This window comes from Clarias gariepinus, chromosome 2 (genome assembly GCF_024256425.1).
Source record: "Clarias gariepinus isolate MV-2021 ecotype Netherlands chromosome 2, CGAR_prim_01v2, whole genome shotgun sequence".
NCBI lineage: Eukaryota > Metazoa > Chordata > Actinopteri > Siluriformes > Clariidae > Clarias > Clarias gariepinus.
Window position 1 is genome coordinate 32,624,139 of NC_071101.1, and position 23,949 is coordinate 32,648,087.

The 23,949-nt window shown below is 39.9% G+C and overlaps 1 protein-coding gene across 2 annotated transcripts; it reads right to left on the bottom strand.

The window, feature by feature from the left end:
• Nucleotides 1-2,300: 2,300 nt before the first annotated feature.
• On the bottom strand, nt 2,301-22,982 carry ptpn9a (protein tyrosine phosphatase non-receptor type 9a). 2 transcript variants are annotated; one of them, XM_053477759.1, is made up of 13 exons: nt 22,284-22,982; nt 16,781-16,924; nt 12,196-12,285; nt 9,106-9,230; nt 8,837-8,942; nt 8,603-8,713; nt 7,748-8,064; nt 7,530-7,617; nt 7,372-7,441; nt 7,176-7,254; nt 6,816-6,966; nt 5,592-5,799; nt 2,301-3,430 (listed from the first exon to the last, which is right to left on the bottom strand). In XM_053477759.1, the coding sequence occupies exons 1-13, from the start codon at nt 22,314-22,316 to the stop codon at nt 3,240-3,242; spliced, it is 1,713 nt and encodes a 570-aa protein (XP_053333734.1). In that variant the 5' UTR covers nt 22,317-22,982; the 3' UTR covers nt 2,301-3,239. The 2 variants fall into 2 exon arrangements, with proteins under 2 accessions (XP_053333734.1, XP_053333741.1); XM_053477766.1 differs by lacking the exon at nt 22,284-22,982 and adding an exon at nt 20,985-21,127.
• Between the last annotated feature and the right edge of the window lie 967 nt (nt 22,983-23,949).

Sequence of the window (23,949 nt, forward strand, 5' to 3'; positions counted from 1 at the left end):
TGGGAGAAAACCAGAGTACTCAGAGGAACCCCACCAAGCACAGAGGAGAACATGCAAACTCCATGCACACCAGACCACGAGGCGGGAATCAAACCCAGACCCTGGAGGTGCAAGGCAACGGTGCTAACCACTACACCACAATGCCACCCAGATCAATTGCAGTCTTTGGTTTTTATTATATTTATATCAGCCATATATCTGGACTATATTTAGGGTCTAAGTGTCCAAGCACACAAATCAAAGAAGGGTCAGTGGAAATGCAGTAGGATCAAGCAAAGCTAAAGGAATCTGAAATTAAATATAGCAGGACAAAATATCTATATCATTTAAAAATAATTAAATTTTTCTTTTTTTGGTAGCATTTTACTTCCTTAGCTTTACTGGTACAATGATTTTAATCTACATAGGTCAGCCATAACATTATATACCCGTACACTGTTGACAGGATCATGGTGAATGACCTGCACAGTTGGATCTCACAGAAAAGACAATGCAGCACAAATCCCCAAAGAAATTCAATGTTGGCCATGATTGAAAGGCACCAGAACACCCAGTGCACCACAACCTGCCACGCACTGTGCCCAGCAGGCCAAAAGCCCATGACCACCAAGGATCCTCAGATCATAACCTGATCGAACGCACTTGGGACGAGCCGGGCAAACAAGTCCAATCCATGGAGACCGCACACCCCAAACTACAGCACCAACTAAGGGACTAGAGTTGCCTGGGTGACAAAACCTAGGTGGTTTTAATGTTATGGCTGATCAGTGTAAAGGGTGAATACAAACTTAAACTGGTCTAAAGGTCCAAATTGTTCATGTTATTAAAAAAAATTAAAAAAATCCAAAAAGTGTATAGGTGTGGAGCTCAATGAATGCATAAGTTGTGATAAAAAAAATATAACAATTAAAACAAAACAATTTAGTAGTTGTTAAACTTTATTAAAACAATTTAGTAGTTGTTAAACTTTATAAGGGAGGGAGGTGATCAGCATAAGCACATGAAAAGAGCATGTTTAGATGACTTGCTGCCTGAACAGCTTCTTGAAATGTTCAAATAATCTCTCAGTCACAGAAGAGGTGGCCTTGAGTAAACAAAGCAGACTCATTTCATAAATCCACCGGTACGAACAATTGGGTCTCATTTATCAAACTAGATCGCTGTAAATTATTTGTAGGTTTTGCATATCCTACTCAAGCCCCTGAACGTGTGTATACAGGGTGCGCACAAGACGATGAACTCTGGTTGATAATAGAGATCTCCTGTGATCAGCTTTATATCATATCATTACATGTATCATGGTCAATTTCAAACAGTAGGCATCTTGGTTTTTAATGCCATGCAACACTTTTGAGCTACTACGCATAGAGCACCGATAAGTGACTGATCTGGTATGACTCAAACTGCAATGTGATGTATACTCCCTAGTGTTCTGCACGCCAGCATCAGCATTTCTATGCCATTCCGTTTAGGACACATCTAGCTTTAAATTATAAAAAATTTTCAAATAAACTTGGGGCATGTGGTGAAATTTATTGTGAATGAACGCATAACGACAATTTAGACAAGACTTCAAGCACAGCATGGTGATGAGACTCTTAGCCACAGTACGATATTTAAATGGCGCAAACATTTTTAAAGAATGCCAGACATCCGTGAATAATAATTCGGCACAGAGCCCACTGTAGAAGGTTTACATGTACATTCAGTCAGTGGAACGCTCCCAGGAAAAATGGTCTGGCTTGATCACTACAGACATTGTTTTTTGTTTTTTTTTTGCCGGACAGTGCACAACCTCATACTGCCCACTGCTGCACCACTTGCACATTACAGGCACTTGGCTGGGAGTTATTGCTAAATCCCCTGACCTCGCTCCGGGCCATTTCGTTTGGTCCATTAAAGTAGCTCCTGGGAGGCCAGCATTTCGGACGTAAAGCGTGGCTCTTGCATAATGAGAAAACTTTGAAGGTATCCAAGCACTAGTAAAACGCTGTGATTAGTGCATTAGTGTAGCAGGGGATTATATAGAGAAATAAAGGTAGGTTTGTTCTGTTATTCTGTACAAAAGCCTGGTGTGATATGGACACCCCTCGTAGTTTCCCTGTGAGGCGTGCTTGTTGTCCAGAATCACCCGCACATAGTAAATGCGTACTGTATATTCAGATATACTTTCAGATTCTTTTCAATTTACTTAATTCTCATTAAATTCTCATCCTATCTCATTTAATTTTACTGTAACCCAGTTCCGGTGCTGTTAACCTTAAGGGGTTTAGTAACATACACACGAGTGAAGAAAATCAGGGTTTCTGAAACATTTGTGAATTTTATTTCGGTTTGGCGTACGGAAAAAAAAACACTTGGACACAACTTTATTAAAAGATTAATAAAATGAGGCCTATTGTTGTCTATAGACAATGTGAAATTAAAGTGAAGCTAGTTTATAATATAAATATAAACGCCATAACAATACCCAACCAATGTATATTGTGTAGATTAACCATGGGTTATTTTGTTAAGCGGTCCGTTTGCGAACTGTGCTACATATTGTATTGTTTAATACAGTAAACGGAGCTTGAGACTTCAGCCTGTGAAACACTAACAGGACAGAGGACCCAAGATGCTGCGTCCAGTGTGTTTGTGTAGTAATGAGGAAAATATTGACTGCTTTTAAACCATCAGAACTAATTCAGTTGTAATATTTTCTGATAAAATACATCAGCACAGGTCCCTTAACTGAGCTGCTAAACTGAATTCAAAGTCAGAAGAGTTTACACACTTTCCTGTTCAAGCTGATTTTCTGTTCTACTTACTTATTAATAACTTCACCTTTTTTTTTTTGCTTAAATGTGAATTAAAGCCCGATGGGAGCTTTTTACATTTTTTTTTTTTTTACATCATTTCTTTAGACAGCTGAACTATATAAACAGTGTAGTACACTTCTGATTCATACAGCGGTACGTATTAGCTACAAGACACCCAAACTTACTGAGTCTTCAGTTAGATCCAGCAGAGATTTAGGCCTCTTGGCAAAACAGCATTGGCTATGATTGCTATGACGGTGGCACTTTTAAAACATCAGCAGTTTTACAAAACTCCAAAAAAAAAAAAAAAAAATACTGTTCTTGGAGTGAACATCAGGGACACGAGGGAAAGATGGGGGGTGAGGGTGTTGAGTTTAGTCCGTGGCGAACATTTAAAAAATTCCCATTACCAACTGAGCCAATGACAGGCTCCGTCTCTCACTGATTAGAGGTGGCTTGTGCGTTACGCTGGGCGTGCTCAAGGATGGCAGTGTGGCAGAAATAATACTGTTCGGGCGTCTGGATGCTGAAGGCGCGCTGCGTTCTCATGCGCCGCACCGTCTGGCACACGTTCAGCGTCCCGACGTCCTGCAGCTGGGACAGACAGATGTCCAAAGCGCAAAATGTACCTAAAAAGAAAGGAGAGGGGGGGGGTCATCAACCATTTCTAGAAGAGTAAAAGCCAACAATATGCAGTTAAAAAAACTGGAAACTATACAGATATACAGCAAGGCAGAGTGTTTACTCTCTTCTTTGGAAAACTTTGTTTTCTTTTCTTTTAAAGTGGCATCAATCGTTTCCACAATGTCTTAACTTCCTTGTGCAGGAATGCTGTATGTGTCATGTGGATAAAATGTGAGTAAACATTATGCCCTGCAGTGTGTGATCCTGGGTTTGCCACTATTTAGTAAGTTTTGCATCATCACCAAAAGTTTCCCCACTTACTATCTTTAGGTCATCAAATTCACTCTGAAAACAGTGACATCTTGATAACATTGTAGTACAAGGTAGCTTACAGCACGGAATAACCTCTCATGTCAAAACCCAATCAGCAGAACCTTGGAGGCGTTACGTCCAGAAAGCAACCAGACTCTAACTCCTGGCATACAGTTGTTTAAAGCTAACTTTTACAACAGTTGGTTCTGACCATGTAATCTGATTGGACAAAGAGGCATACCATGAGTGCTGATGTAGAGTTTAACAGCACTGGGACATTTGACTATACTGTATGTAGCACTCCACCACACAGGTGTGTTCTAACAATTGTTAACACCTGATCAAGGGCACTACTTGGTGAGTGGGACAAGGGATTGTAAGCCCTTAATAGTGCACTCGCTTTCCATTCTATGCTAATTGAGGGTCAACCCAGTAAACCAAAAGCTGATATTCTAAAGTGGAAAAAGTTGAAATATGATGTAAATCTCACAAGTTTCTCATTACTGTGCACCTCCTCCATGGTTTACCTTCCTTAACTTTTTTCTAAATAGTTCCTATAACAATTGAAACTCCTTTCACCCCTGTTAATTACACTGTCGGTCGCCAGAAAAGTTATGTGTTAAAAGCATTATACAAATAAAATTTTATTTAATTTAATTAGTTTTCTTAAGCTACAAAATAAATCATTTTAGCGCTAAAAACAAAAAACAAAACTTAAGGCCTACTGGTGATGCTGAATGCTGAGTGGTTGAAACAGACGAGGGGAGAAATGAGGTTGCTGCTAAGGTTGTTACATACCAACAACCAATTTATACATTGTACCTTTAGGCACTTTGCAGTCTGTCATACAGGTTTGCTGAACTCAGTGGATTGAGGAGACGTCACAATTTCCTAACTAGCAATTTCGGGTTAAGGGGGAGGTTTTTTTGTGTTTTTTTGTTTCCTAGTCGGCGCCAGAGAATTACTAGTCATGGCCTTCAGTTGGACGCAGCATGAGGTACATTTCTGCAATGTGGACCAGTGTGATCCTGGTTACTGTAGTCATGAAGTTATGAACTGAGTAACTGTGCTGATCTCCATACTGATCAGGTGTTCTTCAGTGAATGTGTTTGATCCTAGCAAGTGACAGGAAATCATTTCATCCCTGACCCGTTTACTTCACACAGCCCCACATGATGAGCTCAAGACACACTTTTATAGTTTTTTCCTTTAACCCTGACCTTAAAAGTGTCTCCAGCTGTTGTAGCCTATTTGAAACAAAGTGCTGTAATTAGTACACTGTAAACTTTGGGCTTCTTGCACCATTCACGATTTAAAGCTTCGACAGTTAAAAAAAACAAAATTTAGGAAGGTAGACCTTGTACATCCTACATTTAAACTCACTTATGAGAATTACTCACTGGATGCTAACTGATGCTGGAGAGCAGTCGTGCACACACTGCAGTCAGATAACACTGGAATGTATCATGTGGCGAGACTCAGTAAAATCAGTATAATATGCGAAAAATGATCCTTAATCATGGCTTACTTACAACGATACTTTATCATGGCTTCTGAAACTGGTTCATGTTAGCAAATAGCTCTCCAGTATTAACTTAAACCACATTTAGCTAGTTGAAAGTTGTTCATTTCATTACCCTTTTCTTATAAAGTTAGAACAACAACCATAAATAGATATATTCACTTAAAAATATACACCAAGGACCTTGTTATTTCTTTCTCTAAAAAAAGATAAACCCACAAAATCCTATAAAGAAATAAAGAAATCCATGCTACACCATTTTTTCAATGGAGATGCTGCCATGTCTTTCCACTACACACCGTCTCAAACTGTGTAGGTAAGCAAGTATTTACCAGTCCTGCCGATGCCTGCGCTGCAGTGGACGACCATCGGTGGTCCCAGATGATGACCTCTCCACTGTGAGCCCAGAGCCTTCACTGCCCTCTTCTGCTGTCTCTTCACCGTGCTCAGGAAGTCGAGCAGAGAGAGCGCCGAGGAGGGAACCCCGTAGTCGGGCCAGCTCAGGAACTGAAAGTGGCTCACTTGCCTCTGCTCACAAGTCTGAGAAGAAGAGAGGCAAAGACACGTCCGATAAAGCCAAAGTATTAGGTGCATGCATCCATGCAGGGGTACGCTAACTTTATGTAACTACAGTACTGTGTACAGTACAAGTCTTGATCCATCCATCATTTCTTTATACTTTAGTATAAGTCTTGAAGAATATTTCTAAAGGATTTTTTTTTTGGCACTCATTTTCAGTCCAGTCCCTTTCCCCGACAGTCTCAGATGAATGTTTTTATTTATTTAATTATTAAGCCATACAGTGACATATGGATCACCTAGGCGTAGAACACATCTAACTTAAGGTATGAACCAGTGAGAAAAAGGTACAGATGATCAGGCTGGTGATTAGTATGCTGGTGATGCTGAATGCTGTGTGGTTGGAACAGACAAGAGGGGAAATGAGGTTGCTGCTGAGGTTGTTATATAAATAACCAGGTTCAAAGTTGTATCCTCAGGCATTGTGCAGGCTGTCACAGAAATTATTATTATTTTTATTTCTTGAATTTCATATACAGAACATAACTTACTCTTATTTAATATGAGGAAATAACTGGTGGCTCAAGACTTTTGCACAGTACTGTATATCAGACTGCAACAAAACCCCTCCAAAACAAATGTTTACATAACGAACACATTTGTGGTTTAAAAACTCCATAAACCACTGAGACATAAAGATTTTACATTATTACACAATCTGAAGTTTGCTCGCTCTGAAACAGTAAATTTTCTGTAATAACTTACACAAGAGGGGACATGATCCATTTTGGCGTTTTCAGAAAAATGTATCTGCTTATTTCTAGCTTGTAATACACAACAAATATTTTCCTAACTAATATTTCATATTTGACATAATCTGGGCATTCACCCTTTCAACTGTTGAGATGCACAAACCAAATTACGTAAAGTGGTTCACTCTTTTAACACTCCTCTTCCTTCCATCTAGGGGTATGTGCATGCATATGTATGTGTGTGTGTGTGCGTGCGTGCGCGAGTGCAAGCATGCATGTGTGTACCTCTGTGTTATGCAGCTCTAGAATGGTTTGATTGTAATGGGAATGGTTGTCCACTCTCTGGTTGACCACAGCTATGTGTCCATAAACTTCCTGTCCTCCTTCCTGCAGAGGCCAGTACTGTCCACACTTCCTCCTGCCGCCCTCATCTGTCCTACACACACACACACACACACACACACACACAGAGAGTTAGTTACCCCGTTTACAGATAATTGAAACCACACATCCTACACAACCGCCTGGAAAGTTAAGAGGTTGTCATTAGATCAAACATTTTCTCTGAAATAATACACAAATTCAGCTGCCGGGCTCCATCACTCGGAAGCCCTTCAAGTTTCTGTCGTCTGACTCATATCTCACCTCGTTGTCATGACGATGACTAGCACATTTTGCTCCCACACCATTCTCCAAAAATCGTCATAAGTTTTCTCCAGCGGCCCTGTGCACAGTCACGTCATTCAAAGCCAAACTGTAAACTAATCGCAATACTAGAATTCCTGGCTAAACCCACAAACAAATATCTAGCCTCATAACCCAAAGGGCTCTTCTGCTCTACCTTGAGTTCCGATGTATGCGTTCCTCTGTTTGTAGCCGTCCATGAAGCTGGCATTGATGTAGTCGGATCTCTGTAAAGAGAGAACATGATTTCTTTTAAAAAGGCACACCGATTTATGAATATTTAAATAAGGTAAAAGCTTTCAGTTCTGTACAAACCTCATTCCTTCTGGCTTTCAAACGAACACGCGTTTGATCGAGACACAGAACATCACCGTAGCGATTCTTCTCCTGGTTGTAAACGGCCCTAAAGATGTGAAAGCACCTGATGAGGCTCATTAAACAGACATGGTTTTCTTATACAAATTCACACCGGCCTTATTGGTTAAACCTGCATTAGATGATCACGTCACTCATGGTTAAGCGGCTGTACTCACAGCGCACAGTGGAAGGTTCCGGACGGTGGCTCTTTGCGGATCTCTTCGTACTCATGATAAAGTCCGCTACGCTGTGCCCGAGTCACATGAGCTGTGAACTCGGGGAGTCGCATGGCTTCGGGGCCTGGTGTGTGTACTGCTGAGGTCGCCAGTGGGACGCCCAGTAGCTCATCAACTGGATCTACGTGGCCGTTCTGCTCAGCCAGCAGCCGCTGGTTCCAGCCGTAGACGTCGAGAGGCAAGCAGCCACCCAGGTGCTCGGGCAGGCAGGTTCTGGGAAGGTGCTGCCGCAAATCGGTCATCTTCACCATTTGGACCTGCAATTGGATGATAAACGCATTAAATTAAAACAATCTGAGAGAGAAAAAAAGATCTTATTTTAATTATGTGAGGTTTATATGATCTTTCTATGGTCTATATAGTTGTCATATGTATCCATAGTAGTCACACACGTGCATTTTAGACATATAAGCCTACAGCAGTCACATGGTTAAATGTGACTGAGTGATCATGAGTGTCAGTAGGTCTCTACTGATCTTCAGTAGTCATGTGTCTCTAAAGTGGTCAAAAATGCCTGAGGAAGTCACACGTCTCTGATACCCAGGTGTGTCTACAGTAGTCATGTGTGTGTATGGAAGCCTTATGCGTCTATAGTGGTCATTTAAATTGTGTGTATGTGTGTAAATCCTCGTGTGTTTGTAGAAGTGAACTGTCCATGTGGGTCTAATGTGTCTAAAAGTTATACGTGTTTATGGTAGCATTTTGTTCCTAGAGTAGTCTCATACCTCCTACAAAAATCACGTGTCAACATTAGATCTGTAATCGAAAGGACTGAGGGGATGGATGTGTACGTACCCTTTCTCTGAGCTTCTCCTTGAGCAGCAGGCTCAGCAGGTTATAAGGCACTCGGAACCAGACAGGAGCGCCAACGATGAACACTTTTTTCAGCCGAGCAGGAAATGCACCCTACGCACGCAGACAAAGACATAACATTATTTATAGTCCACATGATTCAAGGAGTGTATCGGTGAAGCCCATGATATAATAATCTGGTCTTTTATCAAAAAGTTTAAGCAAAATGGAAGTAACCTTGAGCAGATTGAGAATCTTCTTACTGAGGTCCAGCTCAAAGTTGGTGTAGTTGGATCCAGCCATGTCGTAGATGAAGACGAGGCCGTTCCTCTGCGTCTCGAAACTGCAATAAAAGTTGAAACACTTATAACTGTGAGATTTTGTGCGTATGTATGATTATAACCATCATCAACATAGTTATGTAAATCCTACAATATCAACACAGCTTTCTTTTTCCTTCCTTGTATAAGGAGGCTGTATACAAACATAAAACCGTCTGCACTGACCTCTCGACTGCTCTGTCCAGCAGGTAAAACAGGGCCTGGAGCACCACGTGGTTGCCCGTTTTATTCGGGTGGTGCAGTTTTGCTGTGTACAGGGCAATGGAGGCACCTGAAGGGTCTCTTACTCCCTAAAGAGGTTGACATTACAAGGTTCAGTTTCTACAACACACACATTCAAAACCTCTACATGCAAAGGGAGCAATATATGCAAATGTACCTTATATGGGGTCAGTGGTTATGCAGACGAATAATAATCCCACTAGAAGGCAGTATTTAATTTAAGGCTTGTGTCGTGCAATTGAATAATAAATGACATCACAGAAAATGACATCATGTAACACAGGCGATGTTCTTGATATGTCCACAGGGAGGCAGAATACACGAAGACAGAATAAAAGACCAAGGAGAGCCTTTTTTACTCATACATTGTCCAAAATGAACATGATGTACTTATCTTGAAAATTACGATGACCAAATTCATGTCACAGTTTCTTTTACCCAGCTATGGCTCAAATACAACATCTGAACTATTGAACAGTCATTTTGACTCCTGCACAATGACTGGAACATAACCATAATGCTATGCTGAGACACAGATGAGAAAAAAAAAATGTCTATGGATCTATTGTCATTTGTCCAAGTTTGGGAAACACTGACAGACAGCTGAAGTAAGAAGTCAGACAGTGGGGATAAAGGGCTATAAATACTGCTGGCAGGATGTAGGACAGGAAGAAAGGAACAGAGCACTCTGATCGATCAATCCAGGGGAAAAAAAGGCAAGAGAGACGAAGAGAGAATGAGAGACAGAGTCATGAAGAGAGAGAGAGAGAAAGAGCTCACTGTTTAAATGCTGCAGTCAGCGTCATTCACATTTCAGTACTGCATCGATCAGAAACCATCAGAATCATCACACACTCTGGCTCTGTTCAGATTTGGTATTAAAGTACCAATCACTGATTGCGGGTGTGAACATCAATCATCTAATCCGAACATTTAGACCATTTATAGAAAAATTAAGACCTGTGGCTTTTGGCAATTTTTTTTTACTTTATATATAAAAGATACAACATAAAATGCTTTTTGGGAATGTAAAAGGATGAAATTAATATGATTCAGACATATAAAAGTCACATTTATGTTTTAAAACAAACTAGCATAAAATGTGTGTGAAACCAGAAGTACCACCAAAGACCAGACTCTCAGTCTCTCTTACTCACCCATTTTCTAGATTACTTATTTTCATACACACACTACAGACAATTTGGAAATTTTGCCAATTAGCATAATCTGCATGTCATTGAACTGTGGAGGGATAAAGTACCTGGAGAAAACCCACCAAGCACAGGGAGAACATGCTGAACCCATGCACACAGACCTAAGACGGTATACATATATACACACTGTACATACACACACACACACCAGTGGACCTGCGAAATGCATGTTAACTTGTTGAAGGAATATTATATACTGGACCTTTAAAATAACTTCTTTAGTAAAAGTCTACGATGTCACTAAGCATTATGGCTTATTCTTCAGTGATGTGAGGACTTAAAATAGTGCATAGAGCTTGGCCTCAGACAACATGGTTAAAGGAAACGTCAGATATTAACACATTCAGTATGTAATTTAAGTACAAGTATTTAATTGGAAAATGTTGTTCGACAGATAACAATATTTACACTTTGCTCTTGGTTAGTTTTGGCCTCGACTGCAGTGACCCTGCTAGACACCGCCTACAAGACACATTCAAATCCTGACATGAATAGCCCACATGAACAGCTTGTGATCGATGTTAATGCCTAGCCTGAACAGGGCCTCACTTTCCTCACTGACACACCCTAACAGCAGTCAGACAGTTCCAGCACTTCCTGTGAACATGCTGATCGACCTGACAAGCATCCTCATGACTCACAGGCAGCAGTCAAGTTTCCTGCTTCGACTCGACCTGCGTTGCATCCTGCAGTCAGTGAGTAATTGTGTTTGTGGTTTGCCGTTCAGTTAAGAGCTACAGGAATCGACCCGGTATCAGCATACGAAGAAGTTTCCAAACAGAACAAAGTCACTCTTAATAACTGCTAGTTTTGTCATAAGATCCTAATCACTTTGAGGGGAAAATATATATAAAACCTTCATAGTTGATGAGCAAAGATTCTCTCAGACAAGAAGATCTCTCCTGTTGAAATCTTATCTCTCCTAATTGTCAGGATGGCTCAGAGCATAAATGAGCTGAGATATGACAGTGCAGTCTGATTAAAAAGCCTTGCATGCTTTATACTGTTGTTGCTCTGGTCCAGTTCTGGCGGTTTTATTTTGACTTCGTTTGCTAAAAAACAATTTAAAAAAATAGTTTTTCCCCCCATTATTTTATTTTTAATAAAAATACTGCTTTCGATGCCAAAACACAAAAACAAAAAAAGATATCTTGGCAAGTAAAATTATACTAAATACAGGAAAATTCTATTATTTCTATTTATTCGAATTTTGTTTAAACAAATGTATGATTATTAAGCCCATTTTTCTTTTCTTACTCCATCCAAACTTAACATTGTCTTCTCCTGGTGGATCATCTTACTTATTTCTAAAACACTCTGAAAATAGAAAAAGGCCTTTGACAGATGGTTGATTTTATTTTCAATTCTGTCTTAAATCAAAAATTAAGGAGCTTTTACACTACAGCAGTTCTTGGTCGTTGTAAACGTTCCTGCTCTGCACATTGACCATGTGTATGTTATGATCTGCTGTTTAGTCTAGGCTTAAATGAAAGATTAGAAACTTTGAAATTAGAAAATTTTCCTTTCTGTTACTAGTTTGTGTGCTAGAAAGAACACTTAAGTAGATTTCACACATAAAGGAAGCTAATGAAGAACCATTTTAAACATTTGACCTTGCCGTGACCTTTTGGACAAATTTAAAAAATTGTCAGATGACCTGCCTTGGTGAGGGTCCCTTTCTTTTTTTTTTTTTTTTTTTTAGTATTTATAGCTAGCTAGATGAAAACAATTACATCAAGATTACTAAGCATAAAAAAGGTAATATCTTGCAGGGTGTGTAGGGTCAGATACTGCTCGTGCTCGCTGAAGCGATACTCACCAAGATAGTGAACTTGCCACTGAGGAGCTCAGAGCGCAGCGGCTCTTCCTGGGGCTGAAGCTTGACGATTCCCTCCCTCAGTCGTGTCTCCTGTCACAAAACAGAGCAGCATTTTAGTTACATTAGCAGCCACATGACTTTTTGGTGTTTATAATGAACTGAACAACTTGGAAAACGTATAAGCATATAATCACTCGTCTGCTGAAACGTGATGTTTATACATTTTTGCTCCAACTGGAATCAAGCTGCTTATGATTTAGTTAAGACTTAGTGTAATATTTATGATATTTGGAATCCTGCTGAGCAAAGGATGATGAGAACCCACACCCCCCTTTTTTTTAAATAAAAGGAAAAAACAAATATAACACTGAACATTAATCAAATTTAGAAATGACTCAAAACACATGAACACATAAAAAGTTCTAGAAACCAAAACCACAGAAGGTTTAAAGAAAACACTACATCTTTTACTTGATTTCTTTTTCCAGTGGAGGCCTCCGGCCCACGCAACCTGCTGTCATCTGTTCAGTATGCGTGTGTGTGTGTGTGTGTGTGTGTGTGATCACCCACAGCTTTTTAAACACACCATCACATTTTACCAGATATTAAACAAAAAGTGTATGAAGGACACATGCAAATTGAAAAACACAAAGCTTAGTTCTGCATTACCTGTATTAGGGGTATGTCAATACATATGTAGAGAATAAAGGTATTCTTCCAAAATGTGTCCCAACGTATTAGCCATTCTAATTTAAAACATGTCCCGATGTATTAGCTACTCTGATTTAAAACGTGGCCCGAAAGTATTAGCTACTCTCATTTAAAACGTGGCCCGAAAGTATTAGCTTTTCCTATTTAAAATGTGTCCCGCATTAGCTTTTCTTATTTAAAGTGTGTCCTGTATTAGCTTTTCTTAAAATGCTTTTACTTTGGTGAAGTTAAATGTAAACCCATCCATATAAACAACTTTACAAATTTTTCACAATCAGAACACTGCTTGAACAATATGGTCGCAACTCTAATATCTAATATTTCATTAAACGTCTTTATTAAGGTATAATTGTATATATTGACAGAAAGTCATTTCTGCGATTACATTTAACCAGATGAATCACACTTATTAATTAAACTGGATAATAACAGACAAATTTGAAAGAAAGAAAAAGTTCGTGTCCTATGACAGTTTGTGAATGAATTTAGTCATTTGAAGCAAAACTTGATCGCTTCGTGTTAATGACTGGAAAGAAAGCAATCCATCTAAAAGAATTAAAAGAAATAATAGCAGCTATTGAGTTAGGACAAAATAAAAGGTACTTGTATAGCAGGAAGAAGAGTTACTGTGTGTGTTGATGTGTGTCTGTGGTAGCTGACATGCTGCAGTGTTATTGGCCAGCTCATGCTATATTTGACTTTAGCCCAGTTCTCACTTTGACGAATCCTTAAATATTCACATACTGTGATAAGTTGTATGTAGTCATACTGTAATATTGTGGCTTTCCGATAGAGTGTTGTGGTGACTTGAACGACAATTCAAAGCTTGCCAACATGGGCTATGTATTTTTTTTAAACTTGCATAAAAGATGTGTGGCAAAGCTACGGCTTTTTATAACTTGTAGGTCCTATTAGTGGTCTTCTGTGCGCAAACAGACAGTCAGAACCAAACAACAATACGGCAATCTGTGGCGTGCTATGAATCACCACGACGACCACCATAGCACTGATACTCCAGCAGTCCATGCTATAAAGCCGCAGGGCCATTTCCACAGCAATCAAGTGTAAAAATTTGCTAAAAGATTTGTGAAAATGGGAACTGGGCTTTACCACAGAAATGGCAAGTCAGATCAGAATTGTTATTTTCGATTTCTATGCGTTTGAGAGTCAAAGTAAAAAAAAAAAACACACAAACCTCCAATTTAGCAACAAGCTAGCTAGCTCTTATGAGTGATGTATATTCGCCCCCAACCACGTTGAAAACACAAACTGTATAATCACTTATATAGATTTAATAAGAAACTATAAAAAACTGCATTAAAGTTAGGAAGTGATGCCGTGTTTGCAGTTCACTCTCTGATTTGACGTCACTGGCTAAACACGCTCTTTCACAGTTTTTTAAAAGTTTAAAAGTTTATGTGTTTGTGTCACTAAATGTAAAGTTGTGCACGAGCGTGCCCGAGTAACATAGGAGAGACTGGCATTGACTGACGTACCGGAACGTACGTAACTGAAACTGCTGTCAATTTGGTGGGGATTTTCTTCCATCCACTGGCAATATTGCTCTGGTGTAGAAAAACTTTAGTCAAGATTAATTAACAAGTCTCACTGTATAGAACGTCTCAGCAGTAGTTAGGTAGCTATTAGAGAAGCCTTTCTGAAAAAGCCGAGTTTGCATTTACTGTAGCTGGGAAAGAACTGAATGCAAGTAAAATGTCCTGAGCACAGCAAACTAAAAGTGAGAACAGAGATAGGAGTGCCAATTGCAAATCACTTTTTTTCTTCATTATTCTGTGCAATGAAAACAGGAAACAAGAAGTTACGATGTGGCCATTTTCTTATTTCGACATTGTAATAGTAAATTATGATTCAAGGAAATTAACATTTAATACTGACCTACTTCACTATTCTTACACTCTTATCTTCTGGAAAGCCGAAACGTAGGTTATCCTGTAAGGGATCAATGTTAGGCTCACGCAGGCCTAACATAGTCTCACACAACCCTATAAAAACAATACCACTGACTGCTAGTCAAGTACAGCGAGAACTCTTAAAGCAGCTAACGCTTTGTGATCTTCACGTTCTGTCCTCCTTAGTGAACTACTCTACAGCTGCTTGGATTAAGATTTACTTGGGTGTTTTTCCCCCCTGCATCAAAACCCTCCATTTCAGCAGAAACAAAATAAACAGCTCTGTCATTTCATTATGAATAAATCATAAGGAGGTTAGTATAATAGCCTGTATGAGCAGATCAATTCTAACAGATACACTCAGCACTGTTTCTCTCCATTAGACATTAGATTAGAGTCCTGCTCAAATGGATTCGGACACCACTAGAAGACCTTTAGTTTTCTTTGAATGTGAACAATTTTTAAAATGGCGAGCTTCAGCTCCGGTGGTAATCTGATGTGATGATGCATTTCACAACCCTCACAGGTTTCGTGTTATTCTGCGTGGCCGCACTGATGCACCAAGATGAACAGAAACGCAGACACCATCTTTCTATTTTTATTAAAGATCTTAATATTTGCATGTTCATGACTACAACTAGTTTCTGTTCAACACACTTCCTTCGTAAGTGCTAACCAGGATTGAGTAATTCACTTTGCATGGCCTAGAAAAACAGTCACCCTTAAGTAACTTATGATACAACTTACCTCACCATCCTGGATTCAGGTTTTTTTTATTTATACTGTACTGCTTTTAACCATAGATATTTTCACAAAGTAACTTAACAGAAATCCAGATGTGGGAAAAAAAGGTATGAAAAAGAAACCTCAAGCAAAAAGGAAACCATGCTTCTCTAAGTAAGACAAGATTAGAAATCATTACACTTATGTAGTAACCGTGTTATACTTTAGGTAGAGAACGCAAGTAACAAATAGGAAGTCCCTGTTTAGGGCAGGAATTTCATTAAAATAAATAAATAAATAAATAAATAATCTCTGTTCATGTTGCTGTCTAAATTGAATGGAATCGCTTGTAATGTTGAATAGACCTGAAAATAGCTCACACACTTCCAGTCAGATGCGTAAGCAACACCACAAGACAGACCATGCTGTTAAATGAAAATAATGCATGTCAGGGTGGTGTGATGGAGCACAAAGTGCAAGCAGAATGCCGATGCTTCACCAAAGTGCATTATTTTCACATAACAGCACGCTGTTATTCCGTTGCTCCGTTCCGTTTTTCCACTTAACACGCTCGCAAAGTTTCCACTTTTACAACAGCAATTTACCGAAATGGCAATATTTATTCTATTAACGAGTAATAGACTATCTAATAACGTACCACACATTTTTACAAAATTAAAATGCTGATTTAATATCAACTCCTACATTCATTTAGATTTAAAGATTATCGAAGGAAGCCCCGCCTCTTAAATTTATGGACGCGGCAACACTAACGCCTGCCCTGCCCTTCCCTTCCCCGTGTCCTGTGCACGAGCCTGTTGTTGACTGAATGGAGGAGTGCTGGGTGACCTGCTGGTGCACAATTTCTGACCAAACAGATTCAAAAATTCACCTGTACTGTGGTGAAAGTTCTTTAAATGCCGTTCTATATCAAACATAATGTAGCTGTAAAACCACAAAGCAATTTTTAGCATTAAATGAATCAAACAGCCGTGACAGCATTCCGTAATTGCGACACTGTGCATGAAAGTTATTATCAATGTCACTAATGTGACACGAAGGAATAAAGCCGTTTTTAAATTAACCATAGCTACTGTTTTCCCATGTTCGCAGGTTTTTTCATGAGTAGCACGGTAATTTTCTCTGAAATTAACTAAAATCTGTGTGTGGGTTTAAGGAATTTAAATAATCTTTCATATTTTAAACAAGGTTGAGTCACAAAAGAACCCGACTCTACGTACCCTGTAGCTGTGGAAGAGTTCTATGGCCCGAAGGACATCAAACTTCCTTGCCATGAGGAACTTCACGGCCACATCCCAGGTCAGGGGTGAGACTCCATGCTGAGTTGTCCACTTATTGATCTCCTCCAGGAACTGCTTAGTGGCCTGCAAACACATGAGCAACACCATTCAGATTACAATAAGATCACAAAAATCCCTCAATATTCAGATGAGTCAAATAAGAGGCTTGCTTAGGTTGACTAATGTTTGAAAAGCTTCATCAACAAGCCAATAGAGCTGTAGGATTTTTTTTCATCACTGGATTAGTCATTTCTTTGATTAGGAGCTCTCACTCTAGCTGGATGGAGTGGAACTAATTTGGATTCATCAAAAAATTGAAATGTGAGAAATCTGACAAATATTCTTTCATGATAAAGGGAGAATGATATGTCGTTTGTAGACACTCAGATGGGTCTCCAATGTGTGTGTTCAAACATTTAATGTTCAAACCATGTTTTTTTATGTTCTATTTAAATGTTTGTATTTGCGGGGGTTTAAATAAGGCAATTAAATATTCCCCCCTATTGTGACCTCATATAAGGAGATGCCTCCCTTTTGTTGCTCATCTCTGCTGTTATCTGGATGGGCATGGAATGGCAATAACTCATTTACACACACTGAAACAGTGGTGATTCAGGTGGATGATTCTCTGTTTTGGTGCTATGAGAGTCATGGGTTGCCACTGTCGGGTCCTTGGGCAAGACCTTTAACCCTACAACCTGGCCACTGCATGTACAGTAGCACTGGTCCCAAGCCCATTTAGGAAATGGCTGCAACAGAAAGAGCATCCGGCATTAAAAACTATTCCCGAAACCTGCGGGTCGAATGATCTAATACAGAGACACCTACGATAAAAAGGACAAACCCAAGAAAAAATTCTATAATAATTTGGCCAATGGTCCAAATAATGGTTCCTCCGACTGGGAAGAGTCGCTCATGTCAGCTCATGTTCGATCTTTGCTCATTAAGTGTTTGAGTTCCAAATGTATGGAGTCATAAATGAAGGTGTTTGTTGAAAGGCTGATCTGTGATTCTAATAGCCAAGCGACCACTGCACCTGGTGAAAGACCCCATCTGCCAGCTTTGCCCTATCTGAAGCCAGGACAAACCCTGCTCGAGTGAATAAGTCTAGTGCGGCTAGTCATGAGCATCATCGGTAGGATTATTCTGAAAGAAGGCTTTTGTTGGTGTCTCTGAGGAGCCAGTGCTCTGTGCAGTGATTATAAAATAGGAGATGCAGCAGTATCAGCAGTCAGTGCTTTCACTGGCCTGGAAGGAAGGTGGCCCCTAACACACACACACACACACACTCAAGCATTAATAAGGAACTGAAATAAAGCTTTCAGAATTTCATTAAAATGTTCAGTCAAGCCATTAAGAAGAGAAAACTGGCCGCTGCTGATAAGCGAACAGATCGTGGGTGTGTTAAGAATCTGTAGCACATCACCAGGCGCTCCTGTTTTACATATTATTAAGAGAAATGGTTTGAAGTTTAGGCTTGTCTCTGCCTTGAGGGACTGCATTCTTTGCTTTTTACAGTATTAATGATAGAGGTCTAAATGGATCAGTGTGCATTGTGTGTGTGTGTGTGTGTGTGTGCATGCGGTGAATGAGGCGAGTGGGCTGAGATTAGCTTACTGCAAAGGCTCAGATATCCATGCGGGTACGGAGAAAAAAAAAGGGTTTACTGCTAATACACATTAAGTATGTTCAGTCACTTCCTGAAACACCATAATCTCAATCTCTCTCTCTCCCTCACACACACACACACACAGCATAGCAAATGTAAGATGGAGATATACGAACGAGACGTGATTGAAATATACATGAGCAGTTAGAATCTTTGAGTTAATTGCTATTGTAATATGCAATATACGCTAAAATAATGTTTTATCAAGCAGGAGCCTTGCTCAGTGTAACATTTCGGCAAAACACAATCCGTCATTTGTTTAGTTGTTACTTCAGCACTGTGGTTTGCAATGCTGAGTCCGGTTTGCATGATGCAAATGAGCGTTTTAACCAGGTGCACATTCATGAAGTTTACCAATGTCGAAAGGAACGCTTTGGTGTTTGCTGTAGAGTAGCGTGGCTTTGCTATGATCTCATAAGAAGTCAAATTTATAAGATATTTAACAAATCAAAAGAGTGAGGAAGTTCAACACCAGAACCCAGTGTAGCCCTGCTGTTGCCCTCTCTTGCTGCTGTGTACTGACCCCTTCCAAACCACACACAGGAACACCGACTGGACGCTAGATGAGTGCCTGATCTCACTGACGCTCTTGCAGCTGAATGAACACAAATCCCCAGAGACATGCTCCAAAATCTAACAGAAAGCCTTGCTAGAGGAGTGGATGCTATTGTAGCAGTAAACACAGGGGAACTAAATATCTGAAATGAGATGCTCAACAAGCACATAGAGGGGTCTACACATTTTTGGCCATATAGAGACATATGTCTATATTTATATATGAATTGTGCTAAAACGCCTTTACAGAATGCAGTGACATTTTAAACACACACATATAATACGATCATATTTTTTGCTATAGTAAAAAAATGAATATGACTATTACATTATGAGTGACAAACAGCTTAAAGGTCCCATATTTATTTCACTCCTGTTTTAAACATGCCGTTTCTGTGTCCATGTAGACCAGGCGGCAAGCCAGAGTGGGAACCTTTTTATAATATGTCACAATGAAGGGTGAATGATGGTGAAAAGGTCCGTCTACATGCCACCCAAGCGATGGAGGTATTTCTGTGCCAACCTGGAAATATTTCTGTCAATTCTGTGGCAGTTACTCATAGGGTTGGATGGCCTGCTTGACGCCCGATTCTATCTGAGCACTTTAAGGGTCCAACGATAGCAGCCCGGCAGGGGTGGGGCTCGAACTGGGCACCTCTTGATTACCTTAACCACCAAGCTACCTCTTCCCCACCCCCCTCCCCCAACGGGTCACAATAGGGGGAAAAAAAGAACAATAAACTGGCTTGTTTAAACCCAGGCCAATACAAAAATCAGAAAAAAAGGACAAAAGGCAGTGAGTGTTTTTTTTGTACACACACACACACACCCTGGAGGCCCATCTGAATGTCTAAATACAACTTCGAAATGAGTTTTAATGAAGATTGGATCCCTTTAAAATGCAGGTTTATTAAAAACAAAGCACAAGTTAAGGCAACGCTGTCTTGATTTAGAACTCTATTTGGGCAAAACGAGCTTAGACTTAGAAAAAAAAAATAGATTTTAAAATGAATTACACATTTTTTTAATAAACTCATGAAAGTCAAATCTATAACGATGTTTACAGCCTGGCTGGGGTTAGTGTCACCGCAGACCGACAGACTGAGTTTTCGTTTAACTCGCGTTCTGGAAACGAGAGATTTCTGTGGTCGTACGTGGAAATCGTATTGAGTCAGCGAGACTTCGAAAGTCAAAAGGAGTGTCATCGTTGTGGGCAGCGTTTTTCAGAATTGAGGAACTTTCCCACCTGAGGTCGAGTCAAAAACAAATCTTACTGTAAGTCACGTGGTCAGACTGGCTTTAAGTCGAGTGACTTAATGCGTAGTAGCTAAAAAGGCCTAGCTTAACAAATATCTCTCTTTTACACACACACACATTGGTAACCTTTATCTTTAGATTAAACTCAACATTGCTTAACACCTAGCCTCAGTCTTTGTGCACAGCCAGCGGGTGCTACAAAATAATCATCAATCTTAGATCTCTTGAGCAGACACATACTTATGCCTCATATCCTTCAAAAGGACATTTCCTGTTTCTGAACATCATTTTAAATCCCTCAAGAAGCTTCATAATTATTGGGATGAAAAATAAGGTAGTAAAAAAAAAAAATCTCTACATCAGCGTCACGCTTTATTGTTATTTCAGATCTCATCAGACACCATGGGTCACTGTTGTACTGCTCCCTCATCTCATCTGTGTGTTCAGTCTGAGAAGTGTTCACGTCCTGCATGTGATCAAACTCGTACACATGTACTCGCATACACAGCCATAACCCTGTCGTCAGCCGCGTCTATTTTGGCATCGGTCGATAGCGAACAGGAAGAGATGTGCGTCATCAGCTCTGCCCATGTCTCTGTCTTTCATTTCCCTATCGCTTTCTCTCTCTCTCTCACACACACACGCGCACACACTCACACTCGCCTGCTGAACTGAGAGATGGTACATTCCACGGATGAACTCTCAGTCAAGAGAAATGCTTTAAACAGCTGGCTCAGGGAACGGGTCTCTCCCTCTCTCTCTGCTGGATGTTCAACATGTCCAGCGTGAGACAAAATTACTACACACACACACAAAAAGACACACGAATACACAATTCTCACTATCCGGCAGCTCTCCTCAAGCTCCAGTTCCCAAAGAGTTTCCGGCACCAGGATTTTGGTTTCCTATCAACACAAGAGTCTGAAAGATAAATCCATAATATTCAAAACGCATCCTCTTGATTAGGTTACAAGTGGGATAAGAATGAAGCACATCACATCGTAGTGGTAGTGGTGATGGTAGAGAAAAAAACAAACCCAAGATCATTCTGACGTTTATGTCGACCAGGCTAGACCTAAAGTACACAAAGCTTCACAAAGGCAGTGTGTGAAAAGCTACTAAATTTAACTTGTAAAACAGTGTAAATAAATAAGCGGCAGCTTATATAAGGGCTGTTTCCTGTCGCAGGCCCTGTGTAGGAGCTACAGCACTAACCCGATAATAACGTGACAGGAAAATGGCCTCCACTTTCACCATAGTTTCTGTGCTTTATGTTTCCACAAAAATACTTTTCAAATCTTTAATTCGGACACGACCTGTGGAAATTAAACAACGGTGCAATTCTAAATAACTCCCTATTCCCTAGGCAAGGGCACTACACTAAAATATGAGAGAGAGAAAGAGAGAGAAAGAGAGGTGTAGATATATACACATTTGTATGTAAACTTAGTTTGTTTAACTTTTCATCTCTCTCTCTCTCTCTCTCTCTCTATATATATATATATCATATGGCGGTCTGAATGAAAGACAGCCAAGTGTAAAAAGTTGACACTGAAATAAGACATGGGGATTCTATTCTACCCTAGGTTCTCAGCAGAAATCTATAGATAATAATAATAATTTATAATAATAAACAGCAGATTTAACATGTTAGACTTAATATAACAATCAGTAGGAGTAAAAATCATTCATGCAGAGGAGTTTAAGAAATTAATTTGGATCCATGAACACCTCCTATATTATGGTCACTGTGACTATTATTATAACCATTACTACTATAAATAGCATCATTATTAGAGTATATGTTTTATCATACATACAAAAATTATACTCTAATAGAGACTGAACCACAGATACTGACATCCTGCTTGACTCAGATCCACTCAGCACCTAGAATGTCTTAATAATAATAATAATAATAATATCCTTATCATTATTATTATTATTTAAAGGCACCCTTACCTGCTCTTCCTCTGGTGATAGGGTGGCAGCCATGCTTCACTTCAGGTCCTTTTTCCAGCAATACAAACACACACCTTCCTGGATTTTTCTTAATCAGTCGTCGAGGAATTCCAAGCGAAAAAAAAAAGAAAAAAAAAAAAAGAAACCAAGACTACAAGCCAGTGATGTGTTCAGGAATCATCAGACGACGGCTCTTTTTACACGAGAGAGAGAGAGTGAGAGGGAGAGAGAGAGAGAGAGAGAGATAAAACCCACTGAGTGCTGTTAGCTCTAGGACTGAAAGCAAACTTGGCATTTTATCCAAGTTGCATGACGCTGGACTGGAGGCGCGAGCCTCTGTGCCATGCCTGCACGCGCGCGAGCGCGCACCCACACGCAGACGCGCGCGCGCGCACACACGCCAACAAACACTAAAACTGATTTTTTTTTTTTAATATATATATTATCAGCCACCGTTTCTCTGGCGACACCTTTAAATCCTGCTGAACTAGCCGCTTCGTATTTGCTAAGCTAACTAAGCTAATGTCAGACTAGCACTGCCTCGTGTTCGTACGACTTCAGCTCCAGGACGCGTAAACACGGAAACCGGAAACACCCTCTCTCTCTCTCTCTCTCTCTGCGTTACATTAAACTAAGAAACTTCTGACAACATCTGGATTCCTTCTCGTCGCTTTCTGGCTTTTAGCTGCACTGTGGAAAGGAAAAAATATATATATATACGTATACATACGCGCCCCCTGTTGGGTACAAGAGCAGACTGTTTGTGAAGCTGTAGCTCCGCCCACTCTCATTCATAAAAAATAACCATTTTGGACGGACATTATGTGTGCCGCGGCACGGCCTGTAGTGCGCATGCGCCAATCGCCGCGCCTGCGTCAACGACGTTACAGAGCTATGCGAATGTAAACTTTTGTCACAACCCAGAAAAAGCATAATGTTGACAACAGTGGTATTCGATTTAGGTTCGCGTGGGGGTTTATATTCTTACACCTACTGCTCCTGTTATGACTCCTAACTAAACCCAGGACCAGTTCTTTTCAGTATCCCACAGGAGTTATATAATGTACACTATGTACTTTGTGTTAGCCTTTGTTTAGAGCCTAAACCTTTACGAAAATTTTATAAATTTAAGAAGGTATCCCAGCTAGAATAACATAACCTGTGTCCATAACCTGTGTCATTTATAAATGTGAACTTAAAAAAAATAATCACATATATTGTTGTTTCATCAATGCAGTAATTAGGCTTTGCCAACATAACCTAGCCTCCTGCCCCGAACCACAATCCCTTAGGCTTCAGACCCTCAGTTTCATCTCTACTGCACCTTTGTTGTCCTGCATCGCCACACAAGTCCAACATTCCTTGTACTCTTGTGTACTCTGATGTTACTTCTCCTCCTCCTCCTTCCAATCACTAAGGTTTGTATAGAAGGTTAATATTATATGTTAAATGTGTAAACTGTGTAAAATGTAAATATTAAAATATGTTATAATATAAGGCTTGGCACATGGGTTTCACACAAGCACCCCCACCAGTGGCGGCCGGCCCATAGGGGGCGCTGGGGCACCGCCCTCCCTGATAAGAGGGGCTAAAAATGTAAAATATATTTTTTACAAATTAAGTTTTTAAATTCGGTTTACCCACCAGTATGTGCCTACATGCGATA

Coding starts and splice junctions, on each gene's coding strand:
- ptpn9a (XM_053477759.1), bottom strand. CDS start 22,316: ATGGCTGCCACCCTATCACCAGAGGAAGAGCAG. Junction 16,925..22,283: donor TATCACCAGAGGAAGAGCAG/GTAAGGGTGCCT, acceptor ATGTGTTTGCAG/GCCACTAAGCAGTTCCTGGA. Junction 8,714..8,836: donor AGATTCTCAATCTGCTCAAG/GTTACTTCCATT, acceptor CTGCGTGCGTAG/GGTGCATTTCCTGCTCGGCT.